At 37.3% G+C, this 15,951-nt stretch overlaps 1 protein-coding gene across 2 annotated transcripts in view; it reads right to left on the minus strand.

Moving 5' to 3' along the window:
- FAT2 (FAT atypical cadherin 2) overlaps window positions 1–15,951 on the minus strand; it is a 108,827-nt gene that overhangs the window by 12,263 nt on the left and 80,613 nt on the right. For both annotated transcript variants that reach the window (XM_074291853.1, XM_074291852.1), the window contains exons 15-18: window positions 9,086–9,300; window positions 7,287–7,424; window positions 6,503–6,646; window positions 3,451–3,648 (exon numbers count right to left, since the gene is read on the minus strand). In XM_074291853.1, coding sequence (XP_074147954.1) covers window positions 3,451–3,648; window positions 6,503–6,646; window positions 7,287–7,424; window positions 9,086–9,300 — 695 coding nt within the window. The remainder of the gene's footprint in view (window positions 1–3,450; window positions 3,649–6,502; window positions 6,647–7,286; window positions 7,425–9,085; window positions 9,301–15,951) is intronic.

Below are 15,951 nucleotides of genomic sequence, written 5' to 3' on the forward strand. Positions count from 1 at the left end.
GCTCTACTTCCATATTACTCACTCCTACCTCAATTCTTATAACTGACTTCCTTTAATTAAATGCCCCTCTGTAACATCATATTTGTTGATCACTTCTCCCATTAACTTCTCTCAACTTCAGAGATACCATAACACAACTCTCTTGGTTATCCACCTACTTCTAAATGCTCTTTTAATTTTCGTGGCTCTTCATATTCTTACTTTCTTAATGTGAATGCTTCTCAAGATTCTGGCCCTTTTTTCTCTATATTCTTTCTTCTATTTGCAATCTTGACCCATAATTTGCCTCTTTGCATCTCATTTTAGGGCCTCTCTAGCTACTACCCTAGAATTCTTTGCTTCCCTGACTTCCCTTCACCCAATCCCACCTTCCTGGTTCAACTACGATTATTGTGCAGGTGATTCATAAAATCTATATTCCCCAGCTCTGACTTTTCTTTCTCAGCTCAGGATCTGTATCTCCAGCCCCCTACTGGTCATCCTCATTTGTATCTTTCACCAGTACCTCTTTAATATATCTAGCAGCATTCTTACTCCCTCCCCACTGAAAACTGCTTTTGCTTCTAACTTTACTGTATCTATAAGTATAATCTCCATTCCCCAATTTCCCAGTTCATAATCTTAGGTTGTTTATCTTTTTCATTATATGGTGTCAATCATTTCATTTTTTTTCATATTTACACTTTACATTTATATTTACAGTCAGTCATTTCTAGACATATAACTTCTCTCTCCCGCTATTTCCCTGATCCATGATAGCCTTCATATTTGAGTCTTTGTTAGCACTTAATTTTTTCCTCTCAAATAAACTTATCATGTATTAATATATATTAGGTTTACTTGTATCTTCACTCAAATCCTTCTCTGACTTTTCATCTTGTGTCCAGAGAGAAGAAGCTATTGTGAACCTCCAAGTGAGGGAGGGATTTTGGGTCCTTAAACAATAAGACATATTACTATCTCTAGCTTTCCTTCTTCATCTCAAATTTCTTCCCATTCCCCAATAATAATAAAAAACAATTCTTGTAAGAAAAAATCAAACAAAATAAGAACACATAAATAAAAACATAATTAGGCAAGACAAATCTACATATTTGCCATAGTCTAAAATTTATATCTCATTGTGGACCTTGAGTCCAGTAACCCTGTGTTTGGAAGTGGAGAGCATGTTTCATGATTACTCTTTTACAGTTGGGATTGGATATTGTATTGATCAAAGTTCTTAAATCTTTCAAAGTTGTTTTTCCTTACATTGTGGTTGCCTAGTGCTTCTAATTTCTACTTTCTTTCCAGTTCAATTTATTTCACACAGCACAATCAGACTAATCTATTTTGTGTCACTTTTTGGCTCAAAAAAATTCAGTGACTTTCTATTTCTACCAAATAAAAGCTCTTAAGTTGCTTTGCCTTGCATTGGAAAACCTTCACAATCAAGAATTACTCTCATTTTTAGCCTTATCTCATATTATTACCCTCCAAACATTCAAGTCAAACTGTTCTCTGTTCTCTAAACATCTGGCATCTTCCTACCTCTGCATATTTTGCTCATGCTACTCCCAAAACCAAGTTTCCTCCCTGCCCTTTCTTGTTGAATTTGTATCCATTCTTTATTTTTTAAGTTTCCTTTTAACTTTATTTAATATTTTATTTTTCCCAATTACATGCAAAAACAATTTTTTTTTCAAATTTTGAGTTCCAACTGTTCTTCTTCCTGCCTCACACCCTTCATTGAAAAGCAAGCCATTAGACATAGGTTATACATGTGTAGTCATGCAAAACACATTTTCAAATAAGTCATTCTGTGAAAGAAAACACAGGCAAAAAATCCTAAGAAAAATAAAGAAAAAGTATCTTTGATCTGTATTCAGGCTCTACCAGTTATTTCACCGGAGATGGACAGCACCTTTCATCATAAGTTCTACATATTTGTCTTGGATCATAGCAGTATTGAGAATAACCCATTCTTTAAAGTCCAAATCAAATGCCATCTTCTCTTAGAAAGCATTCCCCGCTATTTCCCTGATCCATGATAGCCTTCATATTTTAGTCTTTGTTAGCATTTAATTTTTTCCTCTCAAATAAACTTATCATGTATTAATATATATTAGGTTTACTTGTATCTTCACTCAAGTCCTTCTCTGACGTTTCATCTTGTGTCCAGAGAGAAGAAGCTATTGTGAACCTCCAAGTGAGGGAGGGACTTTGGGTCCTTAAACAATAAGACGATTTTTGCTTCTCTCCTTGTGATGTCTATACTTTGCTACCCTTAGATATAAGATTGGAAATAGAATGACCTTGTAAGATTTGAAAAGTTGATGGTCTAGAGATCTGCAAATTGGAGTCCATGACAAAATAGTTCCTGCCAAGACAACAGCAAAGACCCAGCTTAGCATTTGATGGACCCCACAGCCAAGATGTCAGGATTTACAAAAAGTAGCAACTCTCCCAGCATCTGATAAAATGCAGCATCCAGAAATGATCTTTGAGGGGAAGAGGGAGAGAGTGTTTGAGAGCAGCTATTTTAAAGTAGTTGCTTATTCTTCACAGGAACTGATGTGCTATAAGGAGAAAATGTACTTTTTTCATTGCTGTATCTTCTTAATAAATATCCTTTTTAATAGCTAAAAATAAAAATTCTCTTCTGATGTCTTATCCCATGGAGATAACCTTGGTTTTTCAAAGGTTATGCTCTCAATGTAAGCTATGAAAGTTAAGCTGGAAAAGCTTTGGGTATGGGTATGTTGACTGACTGCATGTTTGTTTTCTTAGTTTAGCTAAGTTTGGAATCTCATCATCAAAATGACCATAGGATGGGAAAATTTTCAGCCTCAGCAACTCTTGAAGACCAATCATTAAATTGCAGAGGAGTTGTGATATACCTCAGTAAACCTACATTGTAAACTCACAGATCCTTTAAATATTGACATTAAAATATAGTTTTTATGTATGTCTTGTCTCATTACTGGATTGGAAACTCCAAGATGATAGGGTTGGCCTGGATGATACCTAAGTTCTCTTCCAAGTCTTCTAAGTTACTTTACTATACCTGAGTAGGTTACATAAGGATGACTGTATCCAGTTCTGAGGACTATGTTTACGTTTCACTAACAAATTGGGATGCATCAAGGAGAAGGGATATGACACAACACTATAAGGATGAGATGAAGAAACTGAGTATGCTTAGCCTGGAGAAGAGATAATTAAGGGAACATCATCCCTATTTCTACTTATATGAAGACCTGTCATGGGAAAGAGGGATTCCATTTTTCTAATCATAGAAAGCAAAAAGTAAGAGCATTAGGGGAGAATGTAGGGAAGCCGATTTTAACTTCATATCACTGACAATTAAATCTATTCAAAAAAGAAATGAGCTCCACTGGACATTAGGAAACAGTAAGGACTGTACACAGAACACACATATACACACACACCCCCTCAGGGGATTTTTACCTGAATCTGAAGCAAATACTGCTCTTTGAATCTTCGATTCAAAGCTGCTGCTGTCACTAGCCAACCATCCTCTGTGACCCGGAAGGCAGAACCATCATTGCCCTCAGTGATACGGAATGAATATGGTGGCCCATTCTTTGGGGAATCTCGGTCACTCAAGATCAGCTCCAGAACTCTGCTACCAAGTGGAGCACTCTCCTGAAATAGTAGGAAATGTGCAATTAAGAGAATGAGGGCTTATTTTTTGAGTCTCTCAGTTTCCATTTTTGGATACTAAGCCCTATCTCTTGACTGACCCCCATCATAAAGATACTGAAAAAGACAGTGAGTTTATGACTAGTAGAAGTTCAGAGTATTTTAAAATTAAATAATATAAAAATATAATCAATATTTATAAATATGTAGTTACTATGTAATAAACACACACATGATAACTCACTATATAATAACTCACCTTATGACATTACATTAATAATTCTAATAACTTTTACATGATAACTCACTATGTAATATAACTTATCTTATTACATAGTGTGATAAGTGCTTTATACTATCTTTATAGTTTAAAAAAATGATTTACTGCCAGTTGCCCAAGAAATGGGGGTTTAAAATAATAATGATGGCAGTAATATTCATATTGCATTTAAAGGTTCACAAAACTCTTTTACAAATATTAAGTTATTTAATCCTTGCAATAATCTTGCGCAATTCTATGGTATTATATGCTATTAGAGAGACTTGGAAATGTAAGATATAAGGAAAACTTGGAGTCTTACACATTATATTCTTAAAAGAACAATTAATAAAATTAATAATTATTCACAATAATATAATAATTAATACTAACAATTAATATAAAACTTGAAGGTACTTTAGAAGTCAAAATGTCTCCTGCCTCATTTTACAAGTAAGACCCAGAAAGGGTAATGACTCAGTAGAGGTTGTATAATGAGTAATTGGGGATTGGGGTGAGAGGGAGAGGTTAATACTTCAATCCAAGTTTTTTATCTCCCTGCTGAGGGCTCTTCTCCCATTGTCCCACCCTACCTCTTTATAGAATACTTTCATATTTATTATTTAATTTGATCATCATATTAGTTCTTAGGTCTTTGAAGTAGACACATTTTTATCCCCATTTTATAGATAAACTGGGATCCAGAGAGGGTCTTATAGCTAATAATTATCATGTGTGAGTTATTATATAGAAATTGCATAAAATAAGTAAGTAAGGGTTTAGGTGGTTGGAGGAATAAAAAAAACCACATACAACAGTTTCCCTTACAGGCATAAAGCTGATACAGGAACTGATTGGCACATTAATTGAGAAATCTACTTAACCAATGGGCATTAGACCAATCCTTTTCACAATGGCTTGTGTTGCCCATAGGTATTCACAAAACAAAAATCATACTCCTCATAAACTGTTGGAGCTGAAAACTCTACCTTAATCCCACATGATATATAGTAAAAAAATGTAACTGATTTCAGTCAAGTCAAAAGATCTGGGTTTGAATTCTCACTTTGATCCTTTCTAGCTGTGTGTTCCTGCCAGTTTTTTTCAACTTTCATGTGAAAGAGGAAGGTAATGACGACTAGCACACAGAGCGTAGGACTTTGAATTGGGAAGACCTGCATTCAAATTCTGTCTCAAATACTCACTAGCTGTGTGACCCTGGTCAATGCACTTAGCTTCTCTCAATCTTAGTTTCCTTGTCTATAAAATGGAAATAATAATAGCACAAGATTTTTGCAAGGATCAAATGGGGGTTTGAAAATATTATTTGCAAACATTTTTGTAAACCTAAAAGTGCTATATAAATATTAAATATCATTATTATGGTTGTTATTATTATTATCTCCCATCCCTTGGGCGACTGTGAGTAAATCAGTTTTTAAACTATATAGTCGAAAGCAATGGATTTGCAATCAGAAGACCTGGCTTCAAATTCTAGCTATGCTATTTACTAACTGTTTGAAAGTCTGCTACTGACACACTACATTCTCTCTGGGTCTTCCTTATTCATTTGTAAAATGATGAGGTTGGCTGAATTGAGACCTAAGATCTCTTCCAAAGCTAAATCCTACCCTATTAAACCTGGGCATCTAGGTAGTCCTAGTGCACAGAGCACTGAGACTGAAGTCAGAAAGACTCAGTTTCTTGAGTTCAAATTTGGCCTCAGATAATTACTAGCTATGTGATCCTGTGCTAATCACTTAACCCTATTTGCTTCAGTTTCTCATCCATAAAATGAACTGGAGAAGGAAATGACAAACCACTCCATTAATCTCTGCCAATAAAACCCCAAATGGGGTCATAAAGAATCAGATCCAATTGAAAGTACAACAAAAACATCTGGGCAGGTCATATCTGGATGATTGTATCCAGTGCTGAGGACCAAATTTCTTGTTTGTGGATGAGATATCTGGGATTAAATGACTTGTCAGAGCTGGAAAATATTAAGTGTCTGAGCTGGATTTGAACTCAAGTCCTGCTGACTTCAAGACTAGTGCTTTAGCCACTGTGCCATCTAGCTGACCCTGAAGGCCACCTTTTACTGGCAAACTGGGATATGTCAAGAGGAGATTGGATAGACTGATGAAGGGATATGACATCAATAAGACAAAGGAACTGGATATGTTTAGCCTTAAGAGGAGAAAACTTAAGGAGAACATTATCTCTGTATTCAGTTTTCTGAAGACCTGTCATTTGAAGAAAGGATTCTATTTATTTTTACTCTAGAAGGCAAAAGTAGGAGAATGCAGGAAGGAGGCAGAAATCAGCTTCATATACTCTCAGATCTGTCCAAAAGACATATGGGCTTTACTAGGACATTAGGGACCAGTAATAAACTTCCACTTTTGGAGTTATTTATAAGAGGGCCTTGCCTGGGCATATTGAAGATATTATAAGAGGTTAATTCCTGTGTCAGGTGAGAAAGGGTGAGAAGAGATGACTTCAGAGAAACTTTCCAGATCTGTGATCCTGTGATTCTATCAGGAGATGAGATGGTTGGGGTCCTGGAATCAGGCTAACTCAGAGGTTCATCCTTACCTGGACCACAATGCTGTAATTGAGTTGGAAGAAGCGTGGGGGATTATCATTGACATCAGCCACTTGTACATCCACTTCCACATCCTGGCATAGTGACGGCTGTCCACTGTCTGTGGCTCGAAGTGTCAGGGAATAGCTAGAAGTCTGGCCCAATGGAGGTATAAGATAAGGAGTATTAGCAGGGGGATAAGATGCCCTGCCAAATGCTCATTCTCCCCTCTCTCTCTATCTCTCTGTCTGTTTTTCTCTCTTTCTCTCTCTCTCTGTGTCTCTCTTTCTCTTCTTTTTTCTTCCCTATCTGTATTTGTTTTTCTTTCTGTCTTTGTTAATCTCTCCTTTTTTCTGTTTCTCTTTTCTTCTCTCTCTTTCTCTGTCTATTACTTTCTCTCTGTTATCTGTCTTTCTTTCCTTTTCTCTCTCTTTCTGTCTCTCTGTCTCTTTCTGTGTCTGTCTGTTTCTCAGGTACAATTGAGAGATTGGGGGCCAACTTCTGGGAGTTTAATATTGGGTAGACTCCTGGAACTGAAATCTGGAAAATGGGGTTTTATATGGTAATTGCATCAAAGGACAGAGCTCCGTAGATATTATGCAGTTTATCCTCTTGTGTTCCCATTACCCTTCTAAAAGGCATGATGATGAATTGAGTGTGGCTATGATTTACCATTGTTCAAAGAGTAAGGACATTGTACTTGGTCTAGATACTTTTATAGCTTAGCTCTAGATGTGTGATGTTAATTCCTCTTTTTCAATTTCCCCAAGGGATTTATTCCGCTGTGTAACTTACCTCCTCCCAGTCCAAATGCTTGGCAATTTGGAGCTCTCCCTTCTTAGGATGGATGGTAAAGTGGCCCAGTTGGTCCCCTGCCACCAGGCTGTAGGTAATGGCACTGTTTAGGGGTCCATCCCCATCAGTTGCTGATACCTGTAAGAAGGAAATGACCTTCTGCGATGGAAGAGACTGACCACTTATCACTGCCTCAATTTCCTCAACTGTAAGATGGGACTCATAACAGCACTTACTTCATAGAGTTTTTGTGAGTATAGAATGAAAAAATATTTGTAAAGCACTTAAAAAGTTCCGGTAGATTAATAGGCACTATATGCTGCTTATTCTCTTCCTTTTTCCCTTTTCTCAAGACTGCCATAAAAGTTGGGCTAGTTTTTCCTTAAAAGAAAGGAAGGTTGTTCCTGAAACGTGATTGGTTCAGTGTTCTATGCTTCAATCCTTTGGCATGGCTTCCTGGCCACATAGGACATAAAAAAGCACTCCCAGGGAAGCTGGTGTCCTTCAGATTTGATAGTGGTTCCATGATAGTGTGAGTCAACACAACTTTCCATGTGGAGAAGAAAAGGACAGATTCTACTTAAATCAGTGCTGTATCCTTGATGGGGATCCCCACCACTCTATGGCTAAATAAATACTCTTTTGTTATTAGTCACATGGTCTACAAGTGGCTCATTTCAGTCCTGAGCATGAAGTACTAAATAGGCCTGAGTCAGGCCCATTCTACAGATGTGGGCTTCCTAGCATGATGCTGCACTGAACTACACTGTATTCTTTTATTAGAAAAGAGTTTTATCAGAAGGAGAAACAGCTAAAGGAACATATATAATCAACTTTTAAAAAGCATTAATAAAATATTTTAAAGGAAGAAAAGTCAATGTAATATCAATTTATTTTCCTTTATATAAATGAAAATGACATAACTGGTTCTTTCTGTATATACTGTTCTTAGCCTGGTTACATGTGTTCAAATGCATACACATTTAAGAAAAGAGCTGATGTTTATATAATACAATTATCAGGTGAAAAATATTTTGTTGTCTCTAGGTACTGAGACTACTAGATAACATAGCGCTGGTACAATGGAAAGAAACCAGTGGACAATAAGACAGAAGGCCTGGGTTCGAGTTCTAGATCCATTCACTGCTGGACCTTTGGCTATGAGCAAGTCACACTTAATCTCTTGCAGCCTTAGTTTCTTCATCTGTGAAGTAGGGATACTAATTGCCCAAACAGAAGTATTTGTATAGTACTTTAAGATTTACAAAATGCTTTAATGTGTCTCATTTGTCTCATTTGACGAAACAATGCCGTGTGGTTGACATGTTTTTAACAGATGAGGAAAATGGGTTTGAGAGAAGATGTGACTTGCCTAGGGTCATATGTTTCTGCCCCAAGTAAGAGAAGTTACCATCATCCTTCTTTGTCTAGTCTCCCTTTTTTTCCTTTCCCCCACAAAGCATCACCACTCTTAGTCTCTTAGCTCACTCCTTGGTGCTTTGGACTACAGAGTCAAGTTGCTATTGACTGGGCCAGTGCAAAGAGAGCACCCAACTTTATGCTACCATGTGGTGCTAGATGCTGACCAGACATGAGACGTGCCATCTATACCAGCTCCTGTCTACTTTCTCCTAATCAAAGGTTAGGGTCCTTTTGCTTTTTTTCTCAGGTTCTCCTTGTCCTCTGATATGCTAATCCACATGGAGGTGTTAATGACTGACACAAGGAGGGAATCTGGCTCTACACTAGTAGGACCTAGGTAAAGGTCTGGAGGAGAGGATTGGGGGAGGGGGGCTTACCGTGAGGATGGTCTCTCCCACAGCAGCATCTTCCTTAACCTCCACACTATACAGATCCTGGAGAAATTTGGGTGGATGATCATTGACATCAGTAATGTTGACTATAACCATGGTTCCATCATTGAGGGATGGAGAACTCTTTCGGATGCATTCAATGGACAGATAGTACTCTTGGCTAGTTTCAAAATCCAGACTCCCATTGACATATAAGATCCCTGTTTGGGGGCAAGGGGAGACCAGGATAATGAGACAAATGGAATTATGCAGAAGCAAGAGAGTGATTCACCTCTGAGGATCAGATCAGCAACCTCTAGATGCAAAGATGGCATAGTAGGTCATTCTAACCATTTTTTAGCTGGCTTCAGTTAAGCTGGTCTAAATATAGATGTTCCAGTCCCAACTTAGAAGACCTTCAGAGAGTGTTTCTACATTTTACAGATAAAATGGCTGTGAGGCTCTTATATACATCTTCTCTTAACTCCTCCAAAGGGAAGGATTTCCTCAAAGGCTTTTAACATGTGGGCAAAATCCTTCCATCTGCTCTCTCTGTCTTGCTACGTGATTAAGCCACATCTTTTTCCAGTCATGCATCTCTTGGATAACATTTTTCCCTTTTCACAGGATTCACCTCAAAAGGCACTTAATTTATTTTTAACAATAATAGCTTTTTGTTTTTCAAAATATATGCAAAGATAGTTTTCAACATTCACCCTTACAAAAGCCTGCGTTCCAAATTTTTCTCCCTTCCTTCTCTCCATCTCTCTCCTCTGGATAGCAAGTAATCCAACATAGATTGAACATGTGCAATTCTTCTAAACATGTTTCTGTCTTTATCATGTTGTACAAGAAAAATCAGATCAAAAGAGAAAAAAATGAGAAAGAAAAAATGCAAGTAAACAAGAAAAAAAGTGAAAGTACTATATTGGGATCCACATTCGGTCTCCATAGGTTTCTCTCTGGATGTGGATGGCTCTTTCCATCACAAGTCTATTAGTCTATTATTGCCTTGAATCACTGCATGTTGAAAAGAGCCAAGTCCATTATAGCTGATCATTACATAATTGGATAATATTCTTAATGCACTCTCCTATATACCCATTGTCATTTTGGTGATAAACAGCCTATTTGTGTTCTCCATACATCTCTCCATTGTCTTACTCTAGGACACAGAAAATATTCAACACATCTATATCAAATCCCCCCAGCTTCAGCTAAAACCTCATGAGGAATGGAAAACAGGCAGCACATTATAACAAAGAGAATCCAGACATGGAATTGGAAGAGACCTGGATGGGTTTAAGTCACTAATTAGCTATGAGATCTTGACCAAGCCCATGAGGAACCTCAGTTTCTTCATCTGTAATGTAGAAAATAATGTTTGCACTACTTCCAGCTCAGGCTATACTGAAGGACAATTTTTTGTAAATATTAAAAGGGACTTTCTTATGTGTTCTTTTGTCTACCATGTCACCTCTCTTATACACACTGGCTGTGTGAATGATTAAGAAACTTCCTAAGATTTGGCAGAAAAGGTAACCTGCACTGGGAGAGGAAGTCTCCTCAACAGAAGATATCTAAACCACTGAAATCTCAAACCAGTTTCTCTCAATCTATATGAATGTGTTTTTATGATTATAACTCTTTTTAAAAATAGTATTTTATTTTTCCAAATACATGCAAAGATAGTTTTCAATATTTATCTTTGTAAAACTTTGTTTTCTAAATTTTTCTCCTTTTCTTCTTCCTTTCTCCCTCCCCAAGACAGCAAGCAATATAATGTAAATTAAACAGTGCAATTCTTCTAAACATATTTCCATATTTGTGTAACTCAGGCATTTATTAGCTGAATGATCCTGGCTAAATCATTATTTATTCAATTTTCTCAACAATAAAATGGAGATTTAAAAAATCTACCCCCCACAATTGTTTTGAGGATGAAGTTAAATAATAATTGTCATGTGCTTAGCATAGGGTCTGGAACATAATGAGAGCTATATAAATGTTAGTTATTATCATTATTTTTTAATAACCCTCTCTCTAAAGTAATGGGAATCTAAGGTAATAACTACAAATTTTAATAACTGATTTCCTTGTAGACAGTAGTCAATTGTCCCTAGTTCAATTTTGGTTAAGTTCAGTGTATACTCACAGGTTAAGAGGACCTTAAGTTACATAGATGGAAGACTAGTATCCAGAGCAGAAGAGATGATAGTCCTGCTCACCATCTGGATGATTACACCACATTTTAGGAAGGACATTGACAAATGGGAATTCATCCAGAGGAAGATGGTGAAGGGTTTCAGGATAATATCATATGGGAATGTGAAGGAAGAACAAGGGCTCATAGAGAAAATATGAGATCTCTCCCCTCAATTCTTTTGCAGTGGAATATTATTGTTCTATAAGAAATGATAAGCAGGCTAATTTCAGAAAAGCTTGGAAAGACTTACATAAACTGATGCTGTGAGGTGAGCAGAACCAAGAGCAACAAAATTATGTGATGATCAACTATACTTTCTTTGCTCTTTGCAAAATGAGGTGATTCAAGGCAATTCTAATAGACTTGTGATGGAAAGACCCACGCACATCTAGAGAAACTATAAAGACAGAATGTGGATCAAAGCATAGAATTTTAACTTTTTGTTGTTGTTTGCTTGGTTTTTTCCTTGTTTTTTTCCTTTTGATTTTTCTTGTGCAGCATGATGAATATGGAAATATGTTTAGAAAAATTGCACGTGTTTAATCTATAGCAGATTGCTTGTACTTTGGTGGGGATATTACATAAGGTTATGTAAAGGTGAATGTTGAAATCTATCATCTTTGCATGTATTTTAAAAAATAAAATACTATTTAAAATTATGATTTCCCCATATCTGGAAGTCATTAAGCAGAAGCTATATAGTAACTTTTCAGGATGTTATAAAGGAAATTCCTGCCTCAGTATGGGCTGGACTAGAACCTCTAAGGTCTCTAAAATTCTGAAATTCCAGAATTCTTTACAAGATGAAGGTCATAAAGTATGAAATGATGGGGGAATGGATGAGAAAACAAAGGCTGTTCTTGGAAACAGGAAGAATAATTCAAGGAATAGTTCAAAAGATAAATATGAATAGCTGAGCCACTCAGTAATAAGAACATTTAAATCAATATCAAAGGACTTATGAAGGAAATGCTTTCTACCTTCAGAGAAAGAACTGATATTTGAAAATATGTGTTATATGGTTCCATATATATTAAATATCAAAATATATCAAATGTTGACTTTCTCTAATATGGAGTAGGGAGAAAGGAAAGAAGATAATTCAGGACCCAACATGCTACAGAAAGTAATATTAATAAAATTTAAAAAAACAAACATGACAAAAAAAATGTCATGAGAGAGGACTATATTGTAGAATCTTACTTTGGGTAAGGAGGAACTAGAGAAGAGAAATTGTGGAAAGATTTCCAGATGAAAGATTCAGTGAAGCAATTACTAGAAATGAGTTTGTACCAAAATCCCAGGCAAAAAAGAAAGGCAATTAACCCAATACTAGAGATTAAGAGAAATATTAACAGGGAAGGGTTGGGGCTGAGAATTAGACATATGTCCAGGTACACAAAGCTGGACTCTGTGACTATGTGAATGACTGTGCTTTATAGAATGTCAGAACTAGAAAACATGTTAGGCCAAAAGAGTCAAAGCTATTCTGATCTTTTCATGTTACAGATGGATGTTCAGGAACATTTTGAGCATAATGTGAATTTTGAGTCTCCTTCCCCAGAAACAGCAAGAATGCAGAAAATTACACACTTCACAAAATAACTCTTGTCTATGATCCTTCCAAGACTCACATCCACAAGCATACTTTGAGCCTTTGTCAAGGTAAAATTTCACATTGACTATCTTCTATTGCAGGAGAAGCTGGGATGCTAGAGGAGCTAATCACTCCCTCACTCCTACCTTCTTTTCTGCCTTGACCTCCCATATGCGCAGAATTTCAGCCTGCCCAGAATGCTTGTAGACAGGCTGAAGAGCACCTGGAGGCTACAGATGTGATCACTATTTATTATACTTATTTCTTAACTATTTAGCATGTATAAAACTATGCTGCCATTTTATTAGGTTCTTTTTTATGTGTGTCCTATGCCTTGTGCTGCAATTTCATTTTTTCTTATCAGCCCTATGTTTTTTATTGGATGATTTTGTATAGTGCACTCCTATGGGGGAATGCATATGTTGTGTTAGAACACCTCAAGAATCCTCTTCATGTTAATATAGCATCTAAACTTTAAAGGGATGGTGGAGACAGATTGTACTCACCAGGAAACAGTCCAAAGAAGAAAAAAAAACCCTAATTTCTCTGATGTGGGGACAACATTAATAATAATAGCATATATACATATATGCCATATACATTTATATATAGTTATACATGCAAACATATGTATATAAGATTATAGTTATACATATAAACACATATTTAAGGTATATATATGTATGTGTATGTGTTTATATATTGTACATATAGTATATATGGGACATATATATATATACATGATATATATGCACACAACGTATATATGTAGGTATATCACCCACATGCATGTGTATACATGCACACATACATACACCTCACATATCCGTGTGCATGTATGTAGATATATATATCTGTGTGTGTGTGTGTGTGTATATGTGTGTGTGTATTTGCCCCCTTAAGGTTTTTTAATTGCTTTACATATATTATCCCATTGGATGCACATTGGTGAACATGAGAACCTTCTGTTTGGGGGTTCTCAGAGTGACCACCCTGCTTTCTATAGAGGGGACATTTGCTGCCAAATCTGGTCTAGAAGTTTAGAATGTTAATTCATATCCTTAGAATCACAGAATAATAGAATGGTAAGCTCTACAAAGAACCTTCTATTCCAACTTTCTCTCTTGACAGTGGAAGAAACTGGGGTCCAAGGAAATTCAATTAATTGCCTGAATTTTCACATTGAGCCAGCAGAAGAATTGGCATTAGAACTCAGGCCTCTGCATTTCCCGATCCTTCGTTCTTTCCAGTCTTTTCCAGACTGTCATCCCCAGCAGGAGTAAAAAGGTGAAAGGTACAGTGGAGGTGGAGGGTATCTGGGCAATATTCATATGAAAAGAACATGTCTAACGGTACCAGAGTGATGGTTTAAGTAGCTTTGCAAAAAAAGACCTTGAGACGGAGCAGATTGTGAGCCTCTTCAGGAACTATTTCTTTGTTTTGTCTCCGGTGATATTTAGCACTGCTTTTACACAGCAGTAGATTCTTGGGTGTTTGTTGAACTACTGACAATCTTCAGTGTGGGGGGTGGAAGGGGGTTGTGTGGGGTGGACCACAGAAAAGAGGTTATGACATTCAACTTCAAAGTGGAGGGGTGAGGAGAGGCCCAGCTGCAGGAGAGGAAGAAGAGTCTTGGTGCCCCTAAAGAAGGGGCACAGGAAGAAGCCAAGAGTCAGACTTCAGTGATGTACTGCTAGGTGCTAGTGTTCATTTTCCCCAGGCCCTCATCCTTAGCGCTTGAACCCTGTTCCTCTGAGGGAGACTAACAGGAAAGAGTTAATAGATCACTGTACCCAGTCCCTCCCACCCCCAAATGTGGGCAGAAGGCTTCTCAGTTACTTTATTGTTCTAACTTGTTCCTCCACACTCAGCCCTCAAGGCTCTCTCTGTTCCCAGAAGATTCTATAACTAAGAAAGCATCCAGGGCTGCCAAGAAGATGTCCCAAGTCTACAAAAGATCTACCTCCTTTTCTCTTCTCTCAAGATCCCAGGAATCTCTTCTCTTTCTTCCTTCATTCCAAATCCCTTTTCCTCACCCTTTTCAGGATAAGAAACCTAACATGAAGCCAAGGGACCATCTATTTTCTTAGGGAGCCAGTTAAACCTCTGTGGCCTGGAGCCCAGCCTCTCTTTCCCCACAAAATAGCTTCACACCTTCCTCCCAAGGATAGTGGCTGTGGCACTAGGGGAGCACGAATACTATATTTAGAGATAAGAGGATCTGTATTTGAATTCTGATAGTCACTACCTATGTGAGACACGGGAGGGTATTTACCTCTCAGGGACTCATTTTTTTCATCAGCAAAATAGGGGACTGGGATAAATCTTCTCTAAAGTCTCTTGCTGCTCTAAATCTGTGTTCCTATAATTAAGGAAATCCATGCTGTGCCCAAATCCTTACTTGAATGAGACCTGCAGATACCTGCATTTATTGTGAAATGCTCTATACTTCTTGAAACCTCTTCAAAGTTACCTGGCAATTTCTACCTATCATCTCCTTTTCCCCAATCTATCTCTTATTTTCACCTTTCTCCAAGCACATTTGTCTTCACTTCCTTATGCTCATTTCCTTGTTGTTCTGATTACAAAGTCTTATCAGTGCTGAGCAAAATAGCACTGGAGGGGTTAGGAAGAGGGAGTGCCTAGTTTATGAAGACAGACTACCTTAAAGGAAAACCCCAGACCATCATAAAAGAAAACAACAACCAAGTAAGATACTCTCTCATCTCTGCAGAGAAGATGATCAGTAAAATGGAATGGTTGAGAAATGCTAATCTTGGAATGGAGAAGAAATCAGATTTCCTTCCACCACACCTATATGTAGCTGGAATTTCTTTCCTTTCCCTCATCTCTCTCTTGACCTTCCCCCCCTCTATTTTTCCTCTTTTTGTTCCACTGCCTTTGGTCTTCCTTCCCCCCATCCACCTCTAACTCCCTTCTTTTTTGCCTTTCCTTCATCCCTCCCCCTTTTCCTCTTTTTCTTCTCCCTTTATTTCTCCTCTTCCTCTTTTTCTCCTCTTCTCTCTAGGTCAGTGGATAACAAGAGATCATCAGACCCAGAGAAGACTT

This window comes from Sminthopsis crassicaudata, chromosome 2 (genome assembly GCF_048593235.1).
Source record: "Sminthopsis crassicaudata isolate SCR6 chromosome 2, ASM4859323v1, whole genome shotgun sequence".
Lineage (NCBI taxonomy): Eukaryota > Metazoa > Chordata > Mammalia > Dasyuromorphia > Dasyuridae > Sminthopsis > Sminthopsis crassicaudata.